The 21,393-nt window shown below is 41.8% G+C and overlaps 1 protein-coding gene across 13 annotated transcripts in view; it reads left to right on the top strand.

Annotated features, from left to right (window-relative positions):
* Nucleotides 1–21,393, top strand: part of ARHGAP26 (Rho GTPase activating protein 26) — a 207,506-nt gene that overhangs the window by 90,929 nt on the left and 95,184 nt on the right. For all 13 annotated transcript variants that reach the window (XM_083487861.1, XM_083487863.1, XM_083487859.1 and 10 more), the window contains 3 exons: nucleotides 12,046–12,082; nucleotides 18,416–18,481; nucleotides 19,334–19,408. In XM_083487861.1, the coding sequence (XP_083343987.1) occupies nucleotides 12,046–12,082; nucleotides 18,416–18,481; nucleotides 19,334–19,408 (178 nt within the window). The remainder of the gene's footprint in view (nucleotides 1–12,045; nucleotides 12,083–18,415; nucleotides 18,482–19,333; nucleotides 19,409–21,393) is intronic.

Genomic DNA, 21,393 nt, shown 5'->3' with positions numbered 1-21,393 from the left:
TTGGCCAGGAGAAACCAAAGAAGGTTTCCAATAAAAAATCACTGCAGAGTGAAATTCCAAATTGACCTTTTCAGTATACACACTCAGTGTGAAAATGCTCTAAAAATAACTTATGTATAAGCTTGTGCTTGCACATATGCAGACACAGTATTTTTTCAGATTTATTTCAGGGGATAACAAAAGATCCACAACAATTTGCACAATAATATTTCATCTATATAAATCACCTTGCAAAAATAGATTAGATTTAGGATAAACAGTGATTATTTATTGCTATTATTTATGTCAGCTGAGCGTCACAGGGCAGTTTATAATATAGAAACACAAAAATACGTAACATAGTAACAAACAGAAGCAATACTTCCCCACACAATGACAATAATGTAATAGAGCAAGAAAAATAAATTAAAATTTGACAACTATGACATATATGACTTATAATATTCTGATCATCCAAACAGCAAGAGCTTAATTTTGTCACTTCTAGCAGTATGATATTAATGCTAAATATTTTAATTCAAATTATTTCCCAATAGTATGCCATCACTCAGATGCATGTGGAATAGAATAGGGTTGCATTGCGTTGTGTTTTCAATCATCTAAGCAGTGGATTTTTTAATTTTAATTTTTAAAAGGTCCCATTTCCCAAAGAATAATTTGGTTTGCTGCCTCCCTTCTCTAACACATCATATTTGTGAGTTTAAGTGAATAACTCAGGCACAGTAATTTTTAATAAGCAGCTGAGGTGCAAAGGATCGTGAAGCAGCATCTAAACGTTTCCAAGCCGTAAGCGTGCATAAACCTTTCAAATCTTGGTCTTCCCTTCTGACATTCTCCTTTTGGAACTTGCTAGCTTTGCATGGGTTGCTTTTGGCAAAGTCTCTAGTGAACGGTTTTTGTGTCTGGGCAAGTGAGACAGCGCTCACAGCCTTCAACATCATTATTAATTGCTGTCCTTCTGTGATTTGTCATTGTTCTTTCCTCTCTATTCTCTTCCAAACACTTTGGCTTTGGAGTTTGTTTTTGTAAGAGGTAAAGGAAGAAGCTTTTGTAGATTTACATCATCTTGTATGAAGTTGGTGAGCTTTTTCCTGTTGGAGCTAATCTGCCTTTTTTGAATTGGTTGCTCCCTCCCTTCCTCCCTCCAACTGGAATTTCTGTTCCTTTTCATGGTATTTTCTCTCATCCACTTTAAAACACACACACACACACAGAGAGAGAGAGAGAGAGAGAGAGAGAGAGAGAGAGAGAGCGAGCGTATAGTCATTCCAGTTCAGTGCTCCAAATCACTGTTTTCCCTCCTCTCTATTGTTCTGGTTTTTCTTCCCTTTCTGTTTGTTTAATTTAGCTTGTCTGGCCCAAACAACCCACTGAACTTTGCCTGAACTTCAGATTCAGCCTGCACAGGTGCTTCTGCTTGCTTATAGGCTGATTAGATCTGGAACACCTTATTTGCTGACAGTGCAAATATAAACAGCATTGTGTGTTGGGTTTGCATTTTGACAGCTCTGCTGGAAAAGGAGGTCACAATGATGGGTACCTCATTCTGTGCATGGTAAATTAGTAAACAACATCTGGCTCTGCCATCTGATTCCTCCCCTCCCCTGTATTTCATTTGCCTCTCATAATCGGGCTGCACTGAAATTGTAGGAAAATAGAAGGTGTGGTAATTGGCACCAACTTTGGATGGCTTTAAAAGGAGCCTAGACAAATTCTTGGAGAATCATGCTATCAATGGCTATTGGCCACGATGGCTGTGCGCTACCTCCATATCGGCAGTGGTATGCCTCCCAATGCCAGTTTCTAGGAATCACATGTGGGAAGAGTGTTGCTGTCCTCAGGTCCTCCTTGTGGGCTTCCCACAGGCACCTGGTTAGCAGCTTTGAGAACACAATGTTGGACTAAATGGGCCGTTGACTTTATCTAGTGGGGCTCTTATGTTAATTGCCTTGAAACACACACACACACACACACACACACACACACACGGTGTTTCATTCGTTCATTATTTTTTCCCCTTTCTTTTAAATTTAAGCTGTATGTCATTAATATTTCCCACTTGAACCTGCCGCAGAGAAACAAATGCATGCTTTCCTCATCCAATTGCTTTAGAATATACAGATGTTCACTGCTCATCCCCACCCTACCCCACTGTCTGACACAATTTCAGGTAATGTGCAAGAAGAAATGCATTAAGACAAATTGAGCTCATTTATTCTTACCTGCTGGTAGCTTTGGAATTTCTGTGCTGCCTCAGGGTTCAATCCCTTGGCACAGCTTGCAAGATAACATAAAGCACTACAATAAATATAATATCTAACGGTTAGAAAAGAAATCCTCAACCCTTAAAACATAAAAGCAGACAGCTTCACATTAAAACAAGCATTTTCCTCTAAGCACCAAAGTCATGGTAAACTTCCAAAAAGTTTTTTGGTTTTTTTTAAGCTGACCTACTGAAGTTCTATGCAAAAGGACTTTATTCAACTGTAAGGTTTCCATGCCCTAAAAATGCTTGCAGCCAGCCAGTTCTGGCTGTGGAAACACCAAGTAAAGTGATACAGTGACACAGAATTAATGGAAGTTTTCACACATGCATCAAGAAATTCACTGGGTGATGGATACACCTTCATTCTTTCTGTCTAGGGTTCCCTACTCATGATAGTTTGCATTGACCATGCACATGTTTTCCAACAGATCTACTTACCAATGTGCACTGGGTTCTTCTTATCTCCCCATTTGGAGTGGCACATAACTCAGACCTGTGCACAGAGGAAAAACTGCACCTACGTTTCCCCCAGTGGTACAGATGATGAAAGATGAAGCTAATGCAGCGTACTGAAATTCTTTGCATTTGTTATCTGTTTCAGATGCTGCTCCATGTGAGGTTTTTACTGGAATAACTGTCTGCTTTCATTTTGTAGCCAAGGTCAATTTATCTTAAGATGCTTTCTTGAATACTGGTGGGGGTGCTTTTGCAGCTAATGGCGTGTGGCTTTTGGTCCCTAACTTAGTAATACCGTCTCATTTTTTTAAAGGGAAGGGTGGAGTCAGACTTGGAAGGAAACCTTAGCACAACTCTGAAGTTCTTGTGGGATGACGAATAAGCAGAAGAGAGCACTGTCTGTATTATCTAGGGAGTCAACAATGCACCGTGTGTCTTATTTCTGGCCTGTCTCCAGATACTAAGTTGATGACTGAATAAGAATAAAGAGAACTATTTTCCTTTATTATGCTACCCTTGCCATGCATTCGAACAGGCACCAACTTCCCAAAAAGATATTTAAATGGTTCTGCCTTATATATTTTGTTTAAAAATAACCATTGATATTTCTGATGAAAATATAGAACTGTACACTTGAATCAGGGAAAGGGGGGCCATGCTCAACGTTATTTCCTGGCCTCTCCTCCTTCGTGTGTTCATTTCAGTGGCGTAGCGTGGGGGGTGCCAGGGGTGCCGGCCGCACCGGGCGCAACATTTTGGGGGCGCGCGTTTGGCCGGCCCTCCTCGAGGAAGCTTCAACTGCGTCCGACAGCCGGCTCGAGGCTCCTTCCGGCCGGGTCTCCCGACGGGGCGCTGCGGGCGGAGGCTCCGGCACCAAGCGCCACGCCGCCCAGGCTCTGGTCGCTGTCTGGACGCGCGCAGCTCGCCAAACGCGCCATCGGCGGCGCTCTAGTGCCTGCGCGCCAAGACTGCCCACCCGCCCCGACGGCCCCCCCCCACCCGCGCCGGAGGCCGGTCGACGCACTGGCCCCAGAGCCGCCCCCTCCCCGCGCCAGAAAGAAGCCGCGTGGGGACTAGCCGGCCCGGGGTTAGGGGGCGCAAATTACTTGCCTTGCCCCGGGTGAGGGGGCGCAAATTACTTGCCTTGCCCCGGGTGCTGATAACTCACGCTACGCCGCTGGTTCATTTCATTTGGCTGCTCAATGCACATAGGCTCTCTCCACTTCAGATGTGGCGTCTGAGTTTAGAGGTCCTTTGCAATGGCCTGAACCTGGTTCCAGCCTGGTCCCCAACCTGATGCTGTTGTATGTTGCCACCATCATACATTACCGCTAACACCCATCACTCACCTGCCCCTGGACCGGATATGTTTCCTAGGTCAGTGGTGGTATCTGCTGCCGCCGCCACTTTTGAATCAGATTTTCTGGTGCTTGACTTTGATCCATGGTGGCTGCTTGCCATTTTAGATTACCTCAAATGCAACACCCAAGCTTGACATCTGGTTGAGGATGTTTGCATTATGGGTAACCAGACAATGTGGGTTATACTGAAGCCAAAGTGAAACATAGGAGTAAAATCTAGGTGTGCTAAACTGCTTTCTTATTTGGATTTCTGCAGGTGATTACAGGACTGAGCAGATATTTCTCGGACAATCCCACATTAAAATCAGTTTGCTTTCCAAGCTCCCTACGTTAGAATTGGTGCCGTGTTTTGTTTTTCCCCTTGGTGTGGGTGTGGCTGATATTAGGGTGGGAGTTGTGACTGGACTTCTCTGGAAATAGGAGGCTTTCTTCCTGGTAATAGATGCTTCTGGCTCAGAAAACTCTTTTGTTGGGGCTACAAAATTAAGCTGCCAAATAGCAGAGGCTGGCCTTGGTGGTGGTGGTGGGAGACAGAGAGAGTGGCCTGGAACATATAAACTTGGCCCTCAGACAAGACAAAAACAGAGATGATAAGATGAAGCCAGCAGTTTAGGAATGATTTCACCAAGGTTGCCAGGTGTCTTGTATTCAGAAAAGGAGAGTTGCTATTTTGGACTTGCACCTTCACTGCTCTGCGTTGTGCCAGCATCCTTCTGCTGGGCTGCCATCCAAGGTTGGCTGCCTTTTTCTGACAGAGTGCCAAGTCTGTCTGGGTGTCAGATATAAAAATCAACCCTCTGATAGTGAGGATTTGCTCATGGGCTGACTTCAGTGTTATTTATTTATTTATTTGTGCTGCCAAAGGCAAAGCGCTCTTCCATCTCCATGTAAACAAAACATTTCCAATGATTATCTCCACAGAGTTTCCATTCCTTAAAATAATGCCACAATATGCCAGCAATGGAACTTGTAATGTAAGTCTGTGGCCAAACATTGAGCAACTACCTGATTTATATCCTGATAAATATACCATTGCCTTCATAGTCTAGAAAACTATTTGGCCTATAAAGATCAGATCACTTGCCGCCGCACTGGTGTAAAATGTACTTGTTTCCAGTGTATAAACTTGTTAAAGGAATTCCCACTTTGTGCTGTTTAACAATGCCATCTATCTATTTATGCATGCCTTGCTCATCCTAACCTGGTTGAGGATTTATTTGAAAGAAGAAAAGGGAAGAGGAGTAGTAGTAGTAGTAGTAGTAGTAGTAATAATAATAATAATAATAATAATAATAATAATAATAATAATAATTTATTATTTATACCCCGCCCATCTGGCTGGGTTTCCCCAGCCACTCTGGGCGGCTTCCAAAAGAATATTAAAATACTATGATACATCAAACATTAAAAGCTTCCCTAAACAGGGCTGCCTTCAGATGTCTTCTAAAAGTCTGGTAGTTGTTGTTCTCTTTGACATCTGGTGGGAGGGCGTTCCACAGGGAGGGCGCCACTACCCAGAAGGCCCTCTGCCTGGTTCCCTGTAACTTGGCTTCTCGCAGTGAGGGAACCGCCAGAAGGCCCTCGGTGCTGGACCTCAGTGTCCGGGTAGAACGATGGAGGTGGAGACGCTCCTTCAGGTATACTGGACCGAGGCCGTTTAGGGCTTTAAAGGTCAGCACCAACACTTTGAATTGTGCTCGGAAACGTACTGGGAGCCAATGTAGGTCTTTCAAGACCGGTGTTATATGGTCTCGGCGGCCGTTCCCAGTCACCAGTCCGGCTGCTGCATTCTGGATTATTTGTAGTTTCCGGGTCACCTTCAAAGGTAGCCCCACGTAGAGCGCATTGCAGTAGTCCAAGCGGGAGATAACCAGAGCATGCACCACTCTGGCGAGGCAGTCCGCGGGCAGATAGGGTCTCAGCCTACGTACCAGATGGAGCTGGTACACAGCTGCCCTGGACACGGATTTAACCTGTGCCTCCATGGACAGCTGTGAGTCCAAAATGACTCCCAGGCTGCGCACCTGGTCCTTCAGGGGCACGGTTACCCCATTCAGGACCAGGGAATCCCCCACACCTGCCCGCCTCCTGTCCCCCAGAAACAGTACTTCTGTCTTGTTGTTGTTGTTGTTGTTGTTGTTGTTGTTGTTGTTATTATTATTATTATTATTATTATTATTATTGGGTACAACATCATGTTTGCTGACTGGGAAAGGTTATGGATCACCGGTGTGAGGTTCACGGCATGTAATGCCTTGAAAGAAAATATTATGAAAATGATATACAGGTGGTACATGACCCCAGTCAAGCTGGCAAAAATATATCACTTGCATGATAACAAATGTTGGAAATGTAAGGAGACTGAAGGAACATTCTTTCATCTTTGGTGGACATACACAGGAAATAAAATTAGTAATGGGCTCAGTTTTAGACCTGTTAGATGATTGATACACCCCCCCCCCAAAAAAAGATGCCTGTTTCTCAGCTCAGTCAGTTAAACATGCTAGAAAAGCAACATTCCTATAAAAACGCTTTGGGTAGGAGCCAAGTTGGTCTTCTGTCACCATCATCAGAGAGAGAAAGCACTAAATAATTCATTGTAGTATGTTACTCTCTTAAAACCCTTTTTGTCTTCCAAGTTTTTTTAGATGCTGTTCTAAATGCAATTTCTATCCATCTTGCTCTATTCCTTAGAGAGATACCAGAGAACACTTTCAGGGCTAGCTGTACTGGCAGTGGAGTGGAGTGGGGAAATGCTCCCTGCAAAGTCTCCTGAAAGATTTGCATTTCTCACCTGCTATGTGAGAGACAAAACTTTGCAGACAGACCCTGTACTTACTACCTCTCCCATCCCCTACCTGGTACCGTCCAAATGTTTTAGACTACAACTCCCATGAGCTCCAGCCAGCATGGCAGCAAAGCTGTATGGGAAAACAGGACCAAGCTTTTCAGGGAAGAACTCCACAGAGCCTCTTCGTGGGAAATGGCTAGAATTTCTTTTTAATAGCCTCTTGTGTTTTGGATAAATATTCAGTCACTTCCCTGGGTCCCCCCCCCAAAAAAGTGGGTTTTGCCATGGGGGGGGGGCTGCGAATCCCCAGAACAGCACATGGGGGAAGGAAAGGGGAGATTATTCTATCTGGCTAGCTGAAATGCTTGCTTTGACAGAAATATTGCTGTGCCTCCCTAAATATTACCCGGATGCCACCTTCAACACTGCCATTATAGCCAGTCTTAAATGTATCTTATATAGTTTTAGCGGGGTGGAATTGACTAACAACACACACAGGAAACACCTGAGAAGGCTGGGGAGCCATGTGGACTGGACCTTCTGCCCCGCCAGCTATGCCTTCTGCTGGCCATACATTTGCTGACCATGAGAAGAGACCACCCTGTGCAGATAGTTGCCGCTTGCTCCACACAAACGGAGATCTTGGTCAGGTGGAGTAGCTGTGTATAAGAACACTGGTATGTGTGGAGGGCACCTTCTCATGGTCACTGATTGTGTGGCTGGGGGAAGGAGGGAACGGCTGGTGAATGCACTGGTGGCAGAAAGCTGGGGGTATCCCTGCCCACACCCACATGTAACTTTAATATGTAAAAGACATTGTGTCCTGTCCCCTCCCTGCTTGTGTCACAGTCTTCATCTCTGCCCACTTCCTTCCAGCACACATCTAATATTGGCAAAGCAGCATACCAGTGGCAAGATCCAAATGGCCCACTGCAACACATGTAGAAAGGATGCATGTGCAGAATAGCCCTGCCCTACGGACACTTACTAATGTATGCATTTGGGTTCCTCTTCATGAGAGGGGAGCCAGATTAGACCTGTCCAATTTGTGAACCCCACTCTTCATAGGCAATGGCAGGATGTATACATGGATGGCATCAACCAGCATGGGTCCACGATGCTCCTTACACATTCTTTCATCATGTTCAGAGGATGGGGGGCGTTGCGTGACCTCTCTTTTATTCCCTCACTTTCATAGACAGCTATCCTTTGCTTTTTTGAACAGAAGTCATAGTGTGACTGTGGGCTGTCTTCCCCTGTCTGTTGCTGGTGGTGCGGCCAGTAAGCAAGGGTCCTGTAAACCCATGAAAAATAGAGGATCAATCCATTGGTCCTTAAGAACATCAGTCAGCCCCTTCAGGGTGACACGTAGACTAAAGCTGCCTGTTTTCTATCGATTGGGAAGAGGACATTCTATATATAGACCAACCATCTTCTCTTTCAGGCACATGCAATTGTGGCAAACATCAACATAGGGTCAGCTTGCAAGTTCACAAGGCTTTTGCAGTTCATAGCCGGAAATAGAAGTATCGTCTCACTTTCTGTTTTCTGCTTCATTAGCTGGGATACATTAATTGGAGCGGAAGTGTGTCTCTTATATAGCAGATTGGAGCTGTTGGTAGATTTGTGAACTAAAGGACAATTGATGTTAAACTCTGGTATTTCGTAAATAATGATTGTTTCTTCCAGGAACACTTCGTTTCTTCCTATTAGCTCTTGTTTTCCACTTTGCTTTTCAATTTTGAGTCCTACTCACCATCACCACAGCTCCCTTAGAGAGTATGTAAGGGTCCTAGAAATTAGTTCATGCAAGGTAGAAAAGCTAGATGAAGTTTTGCGTCACTTCATTTTATCTGAAATGAAATGAAATGAAATGAAATGAAATGAACAAAGCTAGGATTCCCTGCTTCCTCTGGAAGCATCCGTAAAACAAAGCTGAGATGTGGACCTGATTGGTGCCTCAGTGGCAGACCATTGTAGGCCCTGAACTTCCAATCAATCAATAATTCTGTTTAATTCTTTGCTAGTTTTGACAGGGTTCATATAATAGATGTTTAAATGACCAAACTATGTAAAGTTTGCTAATAGTCAGGTGTGAATGATGAATAGGAGCTAACTGATTGGACGCTGTGCCTCTGCATTTTGAAGGTGGCACCCTTGAGCTAGTCAGGGGCACAGGAATTAAAATGGGGAAAGAGATCTGGGAGCTTTTTGAACTGGAGCTCAGCTGGACTGTGGAGCAGCTTGTGGCGGAATGAGAGGAAGGAGTTGCTGTCTTTTGGAATCTGAGGCAGGACCAGCTTCTGCTATGTTCTGCTGGTATGTTTGTAAATAAAACAAATATTACAGAGACTCACTAAGTCTCCAGTGTGCTCTCTTCCAAAGAAAACTAAACTCTGTAGTGCTATTCTTGGACTTCTCACCGCTTGGGTTGATGGAGAATGCTTAACAATATAAATGTTATGCCTTGGAAGAAAATGCTTTTGCTGACAGCAGCCTTTTCTATTTCCTACTGTGTCATTCCACCAGCTTTCCAAAGCTGAACAAGTAATTTCTTTCTGCCTTCTTTGAAAAGGAATCTGTAGTCTTTTTTTTGTATTGCATTATGATTATTCAAAGCTAAATATTTTGCTAGTGTTCTGAGATTGGGCTTCAAAGGCAGAATAGATATCTTTTGTCTGAGTATATTTCTCATTTCGAAAAGGTTAGTTGACAGTAGAAATAGTCCCATATCTAGTTATTAAAAGTTAAATTTTACCACATATTCCAACTGTATATAATTTCAAACTTCATGAAGTACTAAAAGCTAAAAATCTGGAAATGCAAATCTTACATTCTTTTTAACACACATGCATACACAGATATTAAAAAGGTTATACTAAAAATACTTAACCTTTTTGGTTTTGCTCATATGTACAATAAAAGGGAAAATGTAACCAAAAAGAACAGAACAGTATGAACTCTGCTCTCCCCAAGTGCAACAAATAGCTAATATTATTTTTGTGAGAACTTGTGTTAAGCTGTATGATGGACATCTGCCCACAGGCTGTGCTAGCTGGGGGGAATGGGAATTGGAGTTCTTCTACATCCTTGGTATAAATGTTCTTGATGTGTAATAGCTGACTTGTAAAAGCACAATCTGATTTAATAAGTCGTTTGAGCAAGTTTGTAGAAGTTAGAAAATAGGACTCCAGAAAAACCATTGTCCGGACCAATGGTCCATCTAGCTTAGTATTGTCAGTGCTACTCTGACTGGCAATGATCAGTGTCAGCCCTGCCATGAGGCAGCTGCCTCAGGTGGCAAATTTAGAGGGGTGGAAAGTGTCTGGAAAAGTATGCCCTGTGGTCTGCCCTGCAACCCCTAGCTAGCTTGCTGCCCTAGCATGTCTGGCACACCATTGAGGTGAGCAGAAAGCATCAGTGGCACATCTTGCCTCAAACTTCAGAAGGTCTTGAGCTATGACTCTTCCTGTTTGCGGGGAAGAAATTAACCTATACTACACTCGTTGTCTGCAAACATTATTTCCCTAGCCTTGTCTCTTATCTCTGAGTCAGTTGGGAGACTGGTTTAGGCATGCCTGTGTTTGGACAGGTCAGTTTTCTTTTGAACCTTTTAGATGGTGAGGGATGGTAAAAGTAAACAATGAGCAAATAAGAAGTCCAAAAATATCTAAACACTGTCCTCAAGGCAGGGAGGTGCAGATTTTCCCTCTCTTAGTTTTGCCATGGGTTCAGAGGAAAACATGTGAGGGAGACAGATCTTTGGTGTGTGTGCTGTGAATTCATGTTTTCACGTCTGTAGAACTGTGAGTGTGAATGATTGTCTGTATTCGTGATGGTAGAGTTGAGGGCTGATAATCTTGTTAGGGCTTCGGATAGTCCTGGCCACATATTGAATGTATCCATACTTGTAGTTTTTTTATTCTCTGCAGTAATCTGGCAGTTTTGCTTTAGACTTATTAACACCATGCTACAATTTTATAGGGCAGAATACAGAGCTAGGTTCCTGTAACCAATGAGAGCAATTAACCAGCAAAAATAGCTTAACCATTGGCAAAGTTAACAACTGTGGTGGCATTCTTGCTTTGCAAAAGTGCATTTGTGATGGAGAAATGTTGTAACTTGAAAAACACTGCTGTTCACTCTGAGAGGCAGCTGAACTTTTATGGGTCTTGTGGTTTCTTTAGTGCTCTGAGCCATAAAATGTGATTGTGGTCGAAATAGCCACATCAAAGTGTTCAGATGGGAAAGATGGCTTTCAGGGTGCTGCATGTGGTCTAGTGGCACTTGCCATGTGCTCCTAGTTTCATTAGGAATGATGCTTCCCAAGGGACCTACTTTATTCATGTTTTTTGGAAACTTGCGGCACCTGAAAATATAACTGCAACTGCACGCTTAGAATTCTTAGAACAAAAGCAATTAGCCTTACATTTATTTTTCACCAAAGGCTAGTTCCTGTGATTACTTCCTGGGCTTAGATTCTGTCTTGGGTGATTCAGTTTTTTCCTCTCATCCATATTTAGAGAGGGCTGTTGAAGTCTCTGGAGTGTCCCAACTCATGCCCATGTACTAGTTTAACAAGCCACTGCAAACACTTTGAAATAGTATTTTTCCTACTGGTTTGCTGTGTCCAGCATCTTCATAGGCAACTGCTGTGGCTCAAAAAATGGACAGTCCTTATTCACTTAATGAGCCAGATGCTAAATAATTTTTTCTAGTATCCAGTCTGTTCATTTCATTATGTAGTTATGGTAAGTAAGCCCTAAATCAGCAGCCTCTTTGAGGATCCCCTGTTAAAGATTGTTCCCCTCATCAATGTGGATCGTTCACAATCTCATCCTATACTATACTGCATCCACCAAACCACTTTTCACCGCTTTTCCTAATAGCTGCAAGTTTTGTTTTATGTAAACAATGTGGATTGTTTATGTTAATTCATCACTACGGTTGCCATTTAATGATGTTTTGTTGTAAAGTGGTATAAGACACCCCTCCCCATTTTAATCTCTCTATATTTCTTGTCTAAATGGGAGATAACAATCCATGCTTCTGGTTGCAAGACTTTTCTAGGCATGCTGCATAGGCGATTTTATGATGAGTGGTATTATATTAGGGTATATCTAGGGTACAAATATTGCAAAAGTTTAAATGCTTTCTTCTTTACTTTCTAGGTCTATAACTCGAACAAAGACAGCCAAAGTGAAGGCAGTAAGTAGCTTATATTTCATCCAAGACTGTGTGTTTGAGGAAGTGGTTTGTAGAACTGCATCCCTGTCTCTTATAACCCAGTAGGTGGCTCTCCAAGTAGTAAAAGCAACAAGTGATTATATTGCTTTAGTCATCAGACAGATTTTGGCCATCACATTGGTTGAAACTTTAAAAGTTCTAATCATTTAGCAGTTTTTTTAAAGCAATACAAAAACGGTAAAAGGTGACAATTATTGTGAACATACTGAAATGCTTTAAATATCAAACCAAAGAGCAATATGGTTTAAGATGTTGTGAGGCACTGTGAGTACTGGATGGAGCCCAAGAGCTGCAGAGTCATTCTGGAGCTGGCTCTGTGGCAAATTCTTTGTTTCCTTTGGCAAGTTACTTAACGGCCTTTTGTCTCGGTGTACACAAACCCAGGCGCAGAAGTTTTGCAGAAGGGAAGCAAGAAGGAGAACTAAAAGAATTTCTGAATCTCAGTTCCTTGTTTTACCTTCCTTAAACGATAATTAATAGAAATTCAGTATTTTGTGCTTAAAAGGAGTTGGTCTAAACCTCCAGCCAGCCCCAGGATTTTAGTCAAGCAGATGAACTGTTGGGATGAAAGACTCTTTTGTACACTGAAGTAGCGCTATTTAAATATTTTCATCCTTTGACTCCAAGTGGTTGGACAAAGCAAAGTGCCTGGAGCACTTTTGCTGGCTGTCCCGAGCCTCTTCCCACTGCTGTTCAAAATCCAGCATGTTTCTAAGCAGCCCAACCTGCTTGCAAATGTCTGCTTGGCTCAGTCTCTCTCTCTCTGCCTTCCCCCACCCTGCATTACTATGTGCAATGATGCTGCAGCAAAGCTCTTGTTTATCCTACAAGTGAATTACAAAGTTGTTTTGGGTTTTGATTCCTATATATGTATGTGTTCAGCTTTGGGATATTTGATGAGTGATGGTCCACTTTTTAAATATGAAGTTCAGGAATATTTGGAAAGACCAACAAGAGGGGGAGTCCTCTTGTCTTTTTTTTTTTTTTTTTTTTAGAGGCAGGCGGCATCCAGTCAAAAGCCTTGTGAGATCATCTTTCCTTTTCTTCCTAAGGGATCCCGACTGGTGGTGTGTCTATTTATAAATAGAATGTTGCCCCCAGTAAATTTGAGAGGCAGCATAACTCCTTCAGCTGTTAGGTCACTCTGGCTGGCGGAACACTATACAGTAGCTCAGCTTCCCTTCTTATCTGCTATTGATAAATTTTAAATCCACACTTTCCTCCCCTAGATTTCTTCACTCCTCCTCAGCACAAGATTTACATACCTGTCATCTCTTTAATAGAACCAGGGAGTGATACAAGATGCTGCAATTAGAGGGAATTACACCTTTGTAGGCTGTGAGATTCTGTCAACTTAGTCTTCCCGTCCCCTCCTCCCTCCAAGTGATCTATTCACTGCTGCTTGTATTGACTAAGAAAGCTGAATTAGATATAATAGAGGGATTTGATATGAAACATACTACCAACGGGTTTTCTTTAAAAAATAAGAAGAATGTAGCAGCATTGTGATTTCTTTCACTACGTAGAGATCTGCTGCTGTCATAAGTATATAAACACATAGAAAGTGCCATGCTTGGCATTTATGTCACATAAAACACCCCCCCACACACACTCAAAAAGGCTCACAGAGTAACCTAAAAAACAAGGTGGTCCTTGTTCTCAGCCTTACAATCTAAAAGACATGCTACACAAGGAAAAGGACTGGCAAGGAAGGAGGAAAAGCAAACTCAGGCACCAGGTTCTAAAGTTACAGGGGTTTTTTAAATAAGGACCAGCTAAGATGAACAAGTCAGCTAGCCTGATGTAATGGCTGCCTCTAGGTGACAGTTTAAGGAGGCCCAAAGGCTGAGGAAATGGAATAGTCTTGCTTAATCTCTGTTATACAGTAGTATATTTTTTGATAAGGCAGTTTAGGGACTAGCTTCCCCATAATGTCTGCCTAGTCACCATGTCACACAATATAAGATTTATCCTGAATCTGAAAGGACTTTTTATCTAAGGTCTGGGCTTGGAATATCCTGAGGCAGACCAACTAATTATCATAACACACCTCTGAAGGCCAAGCTTTGTGGAGTTCTTCGCAACTCAAATATTTATTTAAATAATGTGTTTTTGCCCTTGGTGAGAAGAGGATGGACTTCTCAGGAAATGCAAAATTTGTTTTAATTAAGATGTGGTATTCTTGCCAGTTGGCCCCTATTCATTCATAAGAGATGGATTTATGATGAAATAATAGGTGTTGTCTGCATCAGACAAGAAACTGATTCCAAAATTAATTAGGGCATTTGCAAACTGTTGCTTGCACTGGCTTGCTCCATAAGGGCATTCCCTGATTTAGCACAATGATGCGGTCATTGCTCAGAGCAAAGTCAAATCACAAACACAGTTCTGGAGCACGTACAGGCTTCCAGTTGTCCTGAGCTACTTGCTAGCAACATGGGTCCCAAAATGCTCAGTTTTTTTGCCAAGTAGCATTCTTGTATGAGGAAGCCATCCTTACCATCTGATGCTTAGCTAATGTATTTTTTACCCTGTATTCCTGCACCAACAGTGCAAACATATAGAATGGACCACAGTTGCCTGTGTTAAGTTCTGAAGCCCCAGTGTAATTGGAATGTTCAGAAGCTGCAGCAGAACTGGTTTTTAGCCTTAAACTTGATGTGTGTCTGTATTGCTGCATCCACATTCACACACAGGCAATGTATTCTTGTCATCATGGAGGGAATAAAGCATTGGTTATATTTCCTGTTGGCTCAGATATTTTTCTGTGCAGTAGAAAAGTTCAAGGCTTTTACATTGTGATAGACAGATTCAAACAATAACTTGTTGTCTCATAATGCTTGCATAACGTTTTTAGTGGTCGTTCTCTTTCAAATTCTCCAAAGATTATTTAGCTTCTAAAGGGGCAAAAACTGGACAAAAAAGTGGTTCTTCTGCAGAGGAACCACTTTTGATTCCACAACTTTTGGTTTACTGAATCATACCTTTTGATGCAATGGCATCATCCTATGCTGTTTAGTGCCTCAGTTTCTCAGTTGCATACCATTAAATGGCCATTAAATGGCCGATTAAGTTACTTTTTTAGAAGCTCCTGGCAAAAAAATGCAAACTGGATACAACTGTTCCAATTAGGGTTTTTGACACAGAGAAGCTATAGTCCTAAGTGCATAAATATCATAAGTAATAAAAACAGAGGTACTTGTGAAATGTTTATTAATATAGTTTAATGAAAAATAGATTAGCTAAGCATCAGAGCTCTTGCTAGTATTAATTTGTACATTGCCACAGTTAATGCCTCCTAATTTTTGTTTGTTTAAACACTGTCAGGCTTGCTCACCCACTTCCTGTCAGTACAACACTACCACGACTCATTTATTGAGGTGATTGATCTATCTCTTTCTAAAGTGCTGTAAAGTATTTATGCAACATCAAAACAGTCTTAGCTCTGAACATATTATGTGCTAAAATGAACCTAGATGACTTAAACTCTATTGAAATAAAAACTGGATGCTGGGCCCTTATATATGTTATGCAAATGTTTAAAATGTAAGGTGTTCTTTTAACTTTATAAATCTCCTTATCATAGCCGTAGAAAGGGGTCAAGGAATTCCAAAGGGTATATTGGAGCCTTGGAAATCTTGTCCAGCCACCTTCTTTCTCCTCTCTTCTCTCACCCCATTCACACTAGTCTTTCATTATCTATTAACTGTCAGGTTACTTGTGTTCGGGGATGGTGCAAGATGTGCAGCTGCCTGAGGCAGAGCTATTGCTGCTCCATTCACTGCTCTCAAACACTGGCATTCTCACTCCCCTTTTATTGTTGCTTTTGCTGTTGCCTTAGTAGCAATTGAACGCTGAGGCTCTCCAAGGCTGTCGCAGCAGTGCTTTGCTCTGACAAAAGGTCCTAGTGAATGTAGGGTTCTTCCAGAGTGAGATATTCAGGGTGAGGTGGCAGCAAGTACTCATTAGACTGTTTACTACTATTAAAATGTAAGCTCTATTTGCTATGGCAGAGCAGCAGTGGTGCAAGTAATCTACGGGGCCACCTCACCTGAGATGCCTCTTAGAAAATCCTGGGTGATCCACTGCTACCAGAGAGCCTAGTAGGAGTGCCACTGACTACTTTACCACAACAGTAAGGAGTAACAGCACTCCTAGAATAATAAATGGCATCAAGCAGGCAGGCCTAGAGAAGATATTCAAATCTGCTGCCTGACACAGAGGTCTTGGTGTGGCTAACAGGTGGACTGGTCCTGCTTGTGAATGCATAAGAGTGAAAGGAGTTCCTATTCTTCATTGGCTTATACTAGGGATCTTTCTGGACTGGAACAGCAACCAGCCAGATGCCTCTAGAATCTCATTAACATGGCATGCCAGTGATTTCAGTCAAAGTTACTCATTTCTCCTCAGCATCCCCATGCAGAGTTCTATACTACCTATGATGATGAGACTTTGTCTTAGTTGCCAAAGACTGTACCTCTCCCACATAATATAATTGGACCCTAAGGGGGAAGGCATACGTGGTTGAAGAGGTTTTATCACGTCCTTGGGATGCAGCAAATGTATTGTCATATCACTTCCCTAATATTTAGGGCTGTCCCTCAGTGGTAGTGCACATACTTTTCATGTGGAAGGTCTCTTGTTCAATCACCTTCATCACCAGGTATGACTGGAGACACTGTCTACTTGAAATTCATTTTGGAGAGACATTGCCAGTCAGTGTTGACAGCACTGAGTTAGATGGACCACTAGTGCTCTAGGATTAGGTTATTACCTTTTAAGAAAAAGACCAGCTAGGCTTGAAAGGCCTCAGCATGCTGCTGAGACAACAGCTCCTCTTCTTTAGTAAAGCCATCCAGCACCTGCCACAGTGATCTGTCCGGGGTCCTGACAGACCATGCTTTGTCTTGCCTGTTATGATTTGAGCAGCCTTTGTTTACCAGTAATTTGGCACATAATATGAAATGTGCTTACCTTCGGAAAGACATACCATTGTGATCTCCCTTGTTAGTCACTGGCTGCTAATTCTGGATTTGCTCATTTTTATTCCCCCACCCCAAGCTTCTGTCGGCTTCCGTCACCCTGGAAAAATCTGTCTCCAGGCCCTCCTTTCATCTGCAAGGGATTCCACCGTGGCAGGGTTGATGCTGTCAGCCTTCTTGTCTTGTTTGCAGAAATCCTTGTAACACAAGAGTTGGTCTGCCAATGGGACTGGTGCCCGAAGCCATACAATAAAATTCAACATAAAAGGAACAACAAAAATACACTTAAAAATCCCCTAAATAATTTAAACAGTGATTTATTTGGGAGGGTGGAGAGAGACAGAGAACAACCAATTCTCATTGTAGTAATAATGAAAAGAAAAAACTTCCTAAACAACTTATATTAATTATATAAATGAAAGTAATACAGAAGATTGTCTGTTGTCTTTCTACCTTGTATTCCAACTGTTCATAAAGACCAGCTACAGTTTTAAAAGTGGTTTGTTTATCAGCTGTGGGAGTTTTTGTTTTGAAAATGACAGAGAGAGAGCTCCAGCTGTGTATCTGGTGTCCTTACAGGGAAGTAAATAGCCTCAATATGTTTACACAGCATGGGATACATGGGAATTTCTTGAAGGAGCCAGACTAGTTTGTAGAACCATCCATAATCACTGGCCTGGTCAGCACGACATGTTAATGTTTAACTATGATTTAATGCAAACTTTCCCATCCAGATCCCCCTTTTGCTTCTCTCCTGAATACAATGTCTGCTTGTGTTTTCCATGTCCTACTATATGTTTTACTTATTATGAAGCATGGTTACTGGGCTACATGAGAATCATGTAGAGTCTTTTTTTAGTATCTGGTTACTTAATACCAGTGTCAACGATGGGCCTGAAAGTATCGGACTCTGGGAAACAAATTTCCTGAAGTGCAAATTCCACTTGATATTTTGTCACACAGTTATACAGCATATCATAATGTTTTAGGTGGTATGAGATGATATGAAAGTTCTGTAAGTGGTATTTGATGTTCATGTGTGCTAGTGATTACCTAATATTGCTGTCTTTAAGTGATCAGCATGCATATTGGAAACAGCCCCATAATCTTACAGGTGTCGAGAAGGAACTTTTTGGTTGCAAGCACAACAGAAACATTTGCCTGATCCTTTACCTTTTCCAGATTTTAAAAGAACATGTTGGTGGAGTGTTAAGATCCACTTTAAACCTGACTTTATATTTTATTGAGAACATTGGTATTTTATTTCCATTTTATGACCTTGTATATTCTTAGTTGTTTTCTCTCATTTCAGCTGCCCAGTTGGATATTATGGGCTTCAGTATTGTCAAGAAATGCATTCATGCTGTTGAAACAAGAGGTAATGGGGACCACCAGATATTCTTCTTTATAGTTTAAAGTCCTGTTCCCAAATATCAGCCTTTCTAGCACTTGTATAAAGAAGTCGCCTTTCTTAGATTTCTCTCCATCCTTAGCTTGCTCAGTTTTGACAGTTGCCTATTTTACATACACATTTTCATGATTGTTTGTATCTTGCTAGGATCCAGAATCTACTTATATACATGCATCTTTGTTAAGTTTTCTGATCTGCTGCTACCAGATTTGTTTTTATTCATAATCTTCTATAGGTTTTAAAAGGACTTGTTGATCCATAATTTAAATAACGTATTACTAGAAGACCACATTCATATTTGATACCGAGGTAGTAACACAGGTATCCGATGTGTTTAACAAAAATTGTCTTAACAGCATTGGTCTTGATTAAATGAATATGTTAAATAGGAAATACCTATTCTCTGAATCTTTATTATTCAGCTATGTAACCAAACTTGTGCCTATTAAAAAGTTGAGATGTCCCTTATACGATTGTGGGTGCAAGAGATCACGCCTCACCCCCATTAGATTTTAACTTGATGGGACATGTCCCATTCTTCACATTCTCCTGCTGCTGACTGATATGAGAGACAAAATTCTTCTTGAAACACTCTGCTGGTATGCAGAACTTCTACCCTGTGTAGAAAACCTATACATTAAAGGGGTGGGGAACCCCATGAACTATCCCCCTCCCCCAATAAAGCAGCCTTGAAAGTGATTGTGGAGCTGTGAGGGCAATTTAATTCATGTTACTATTGGAGATACTTTATTTTAAAATAAACATTAAATTTATTTTTACCATTTTACTAATTTAAATAAAATATGTTCTGCCTCTTAGGGATCCATGAGCAAGGACTCTATAGAGTGGTTGGTGTCAACTCCAGAGTTCAAAAGCTATTGAGTATTTTAATGGGTAAGTACATTTTGAAGAAAGCAGTTTGCTATTTTTCTTTGACACCGAGTGCGATGGTAGATGCTTTTAATGAGGAACTGAGACCATCTGCTGTGAAAAGAAATGGTGATTTTTTTTTAGTATTGTGTGAAACCCTCCCTGGAGTGGAATTTTCAGTCATAGAAATAATGTAAATCTTTAACTTGTAAAGAATCATTACAGTTTCTGCTTAAGTTTACATATCTCTCTGCCTCCCCACCCAAATCAAACCTTTGGATCCCTTTTAGTATTTATTCCTGAATGAGAACTATGCATGTTCTCAGGCTTCTGGATTTAGTATTTCCTTTTCCATGTTTCCTTCCTCATCTTGTGCTTACCTGTGTTTGTGTTTGTGTTGTGTATTGCTGTATTGTGTTGTTTGTATTGAAACCCCCCCCTTCTATTTCAAGCCTTACAAAAATCTAGCAAAATTCTTACATTTATATCCTGCTTTTCTTCTACCCTGGGACCCAAAGCAGCATAAATGTGGTTCCCAGGTGGTCACCCATCCAAGTACTGATTCGGACCTGCCTAGGTTCGGCCATATAAGGTTAATATGTTTACTCTAGCAGCCCTGCACATTAGACAAAATTTTATCATCCAAAATGGGGTTCAGTGTGCTGAGAATCACCTATGCTAAAATGTATCTCTCAACTGGATTATGCCTGTATATTTGTTATGACCAATGGCTCTTTAAAACTGAAGGCTTACTGACTGTTTTAGGTAATGTTGATTGTGGAGGTCCAGAGAACAAAAGCTTTGCAAAGGAGGTATTGAGAAGGAATGATGGAGATAAGGAGTTCGAGATATATAGCAAAGCATCAAGGATGGAGGCAGAGTAGGCTGACAACAGATAACCTTAACTGAGAAGAAGGCAAGAGGAGGAAATAAAGGAAGATGTAGGTGGAGATACAGTCAGTAGAGAAGCTTTAAAAGTGAGAAATAGAAAAAGTACTGGCCTGTCACTTCACAATAACTTGACACAAAATAATTGTTCTTCCTTTTACACTGGGGAAAAATCAGAGGTTGCAAGGTTCAGAACTTCAGTTGATGGACAGTGTCAACATCCTATACAGATGTTTAGGAAATTATACTGATTGCTTTAGCAGAGGCTCATGAATCTGCTGATGAGTGGGAAATGTGAAAATAGAAAATAGAAGGTTTCAGTGGCTTTGCAAGAGTCTGAGATGATGGACAATGGTTTTTAGCATTGGGTACATTTAGAGCAGGGGTCAGCAACCTTTTTCAACTGTGGGCTGGTCCACCGTCCCTCAGACCATGTGGTGGGCCATTTGGCCATTTGGGGGGGAATGAACGAATTCCTGTGCTCCACAAATAACCCAGAGATGCATTTTAAATAAAAGCACAATTCTACTCATGTAAAAACATGCTGATTCCTGGACCGTCTGCAGTCTGGATTGAGAAGGCAATTGGGCTGCATCTGGTCTACGGGCCTTAGGTTGCCTACCCCTGATTTAGAGGGAAGAAAAAGGACCCTGGAGATGTTGAAGAGCCAGAAGTGGCAGCAATAGGTCATTACATGGACGTGGGAAAATATTGTCACATGAGTATCATGAACAAAAGAGACCCTAGGGAGTTGCCGTGGCTAGAAGGTAAATTGGTAGATCTCTGGATGACTTGTAGTAAATCACCAATTGGCTGTAATGCCAAAACTGCCATTTTGCATCTGACTCCTTCTCCTGCTACACCACCACCAATATTTTTCACCTTGTTCTAACCAGTAGAGCTTGGAGCTCTGGTAAAAAAAACCCACAACCCAACAAAATAGATCCCACAAGCCTGAGGTTTGCCTTTCTCTGGAGTAGATAACACTGGACTAGACAGGCCCAGTGATCTGACATGCAATAAAGCAGCTTCCTGTGTTCAGCATTGCATTTCAGTGTACCTGTGCTATAATTACTATGGGGTCTGGAAAGTGGCTACCCAATTGTCTATGTGTTCCATTC

Source organism: Podarcis liolepis (genome assembly GCF_965112155.1).
Source record: "Podarcis liolepis genome assembly, chromosome: 2".
NCBI lineage: Eukaryota > Metazoa > Chordata > Lepidosauria > Squamata > Lacertidae > Podarcis > Podarcis liolepis.
Note: the sequence above shows the minus strand (reverse complement) of the source record. Positions and strands in the feature narration are given on the sequence as shown.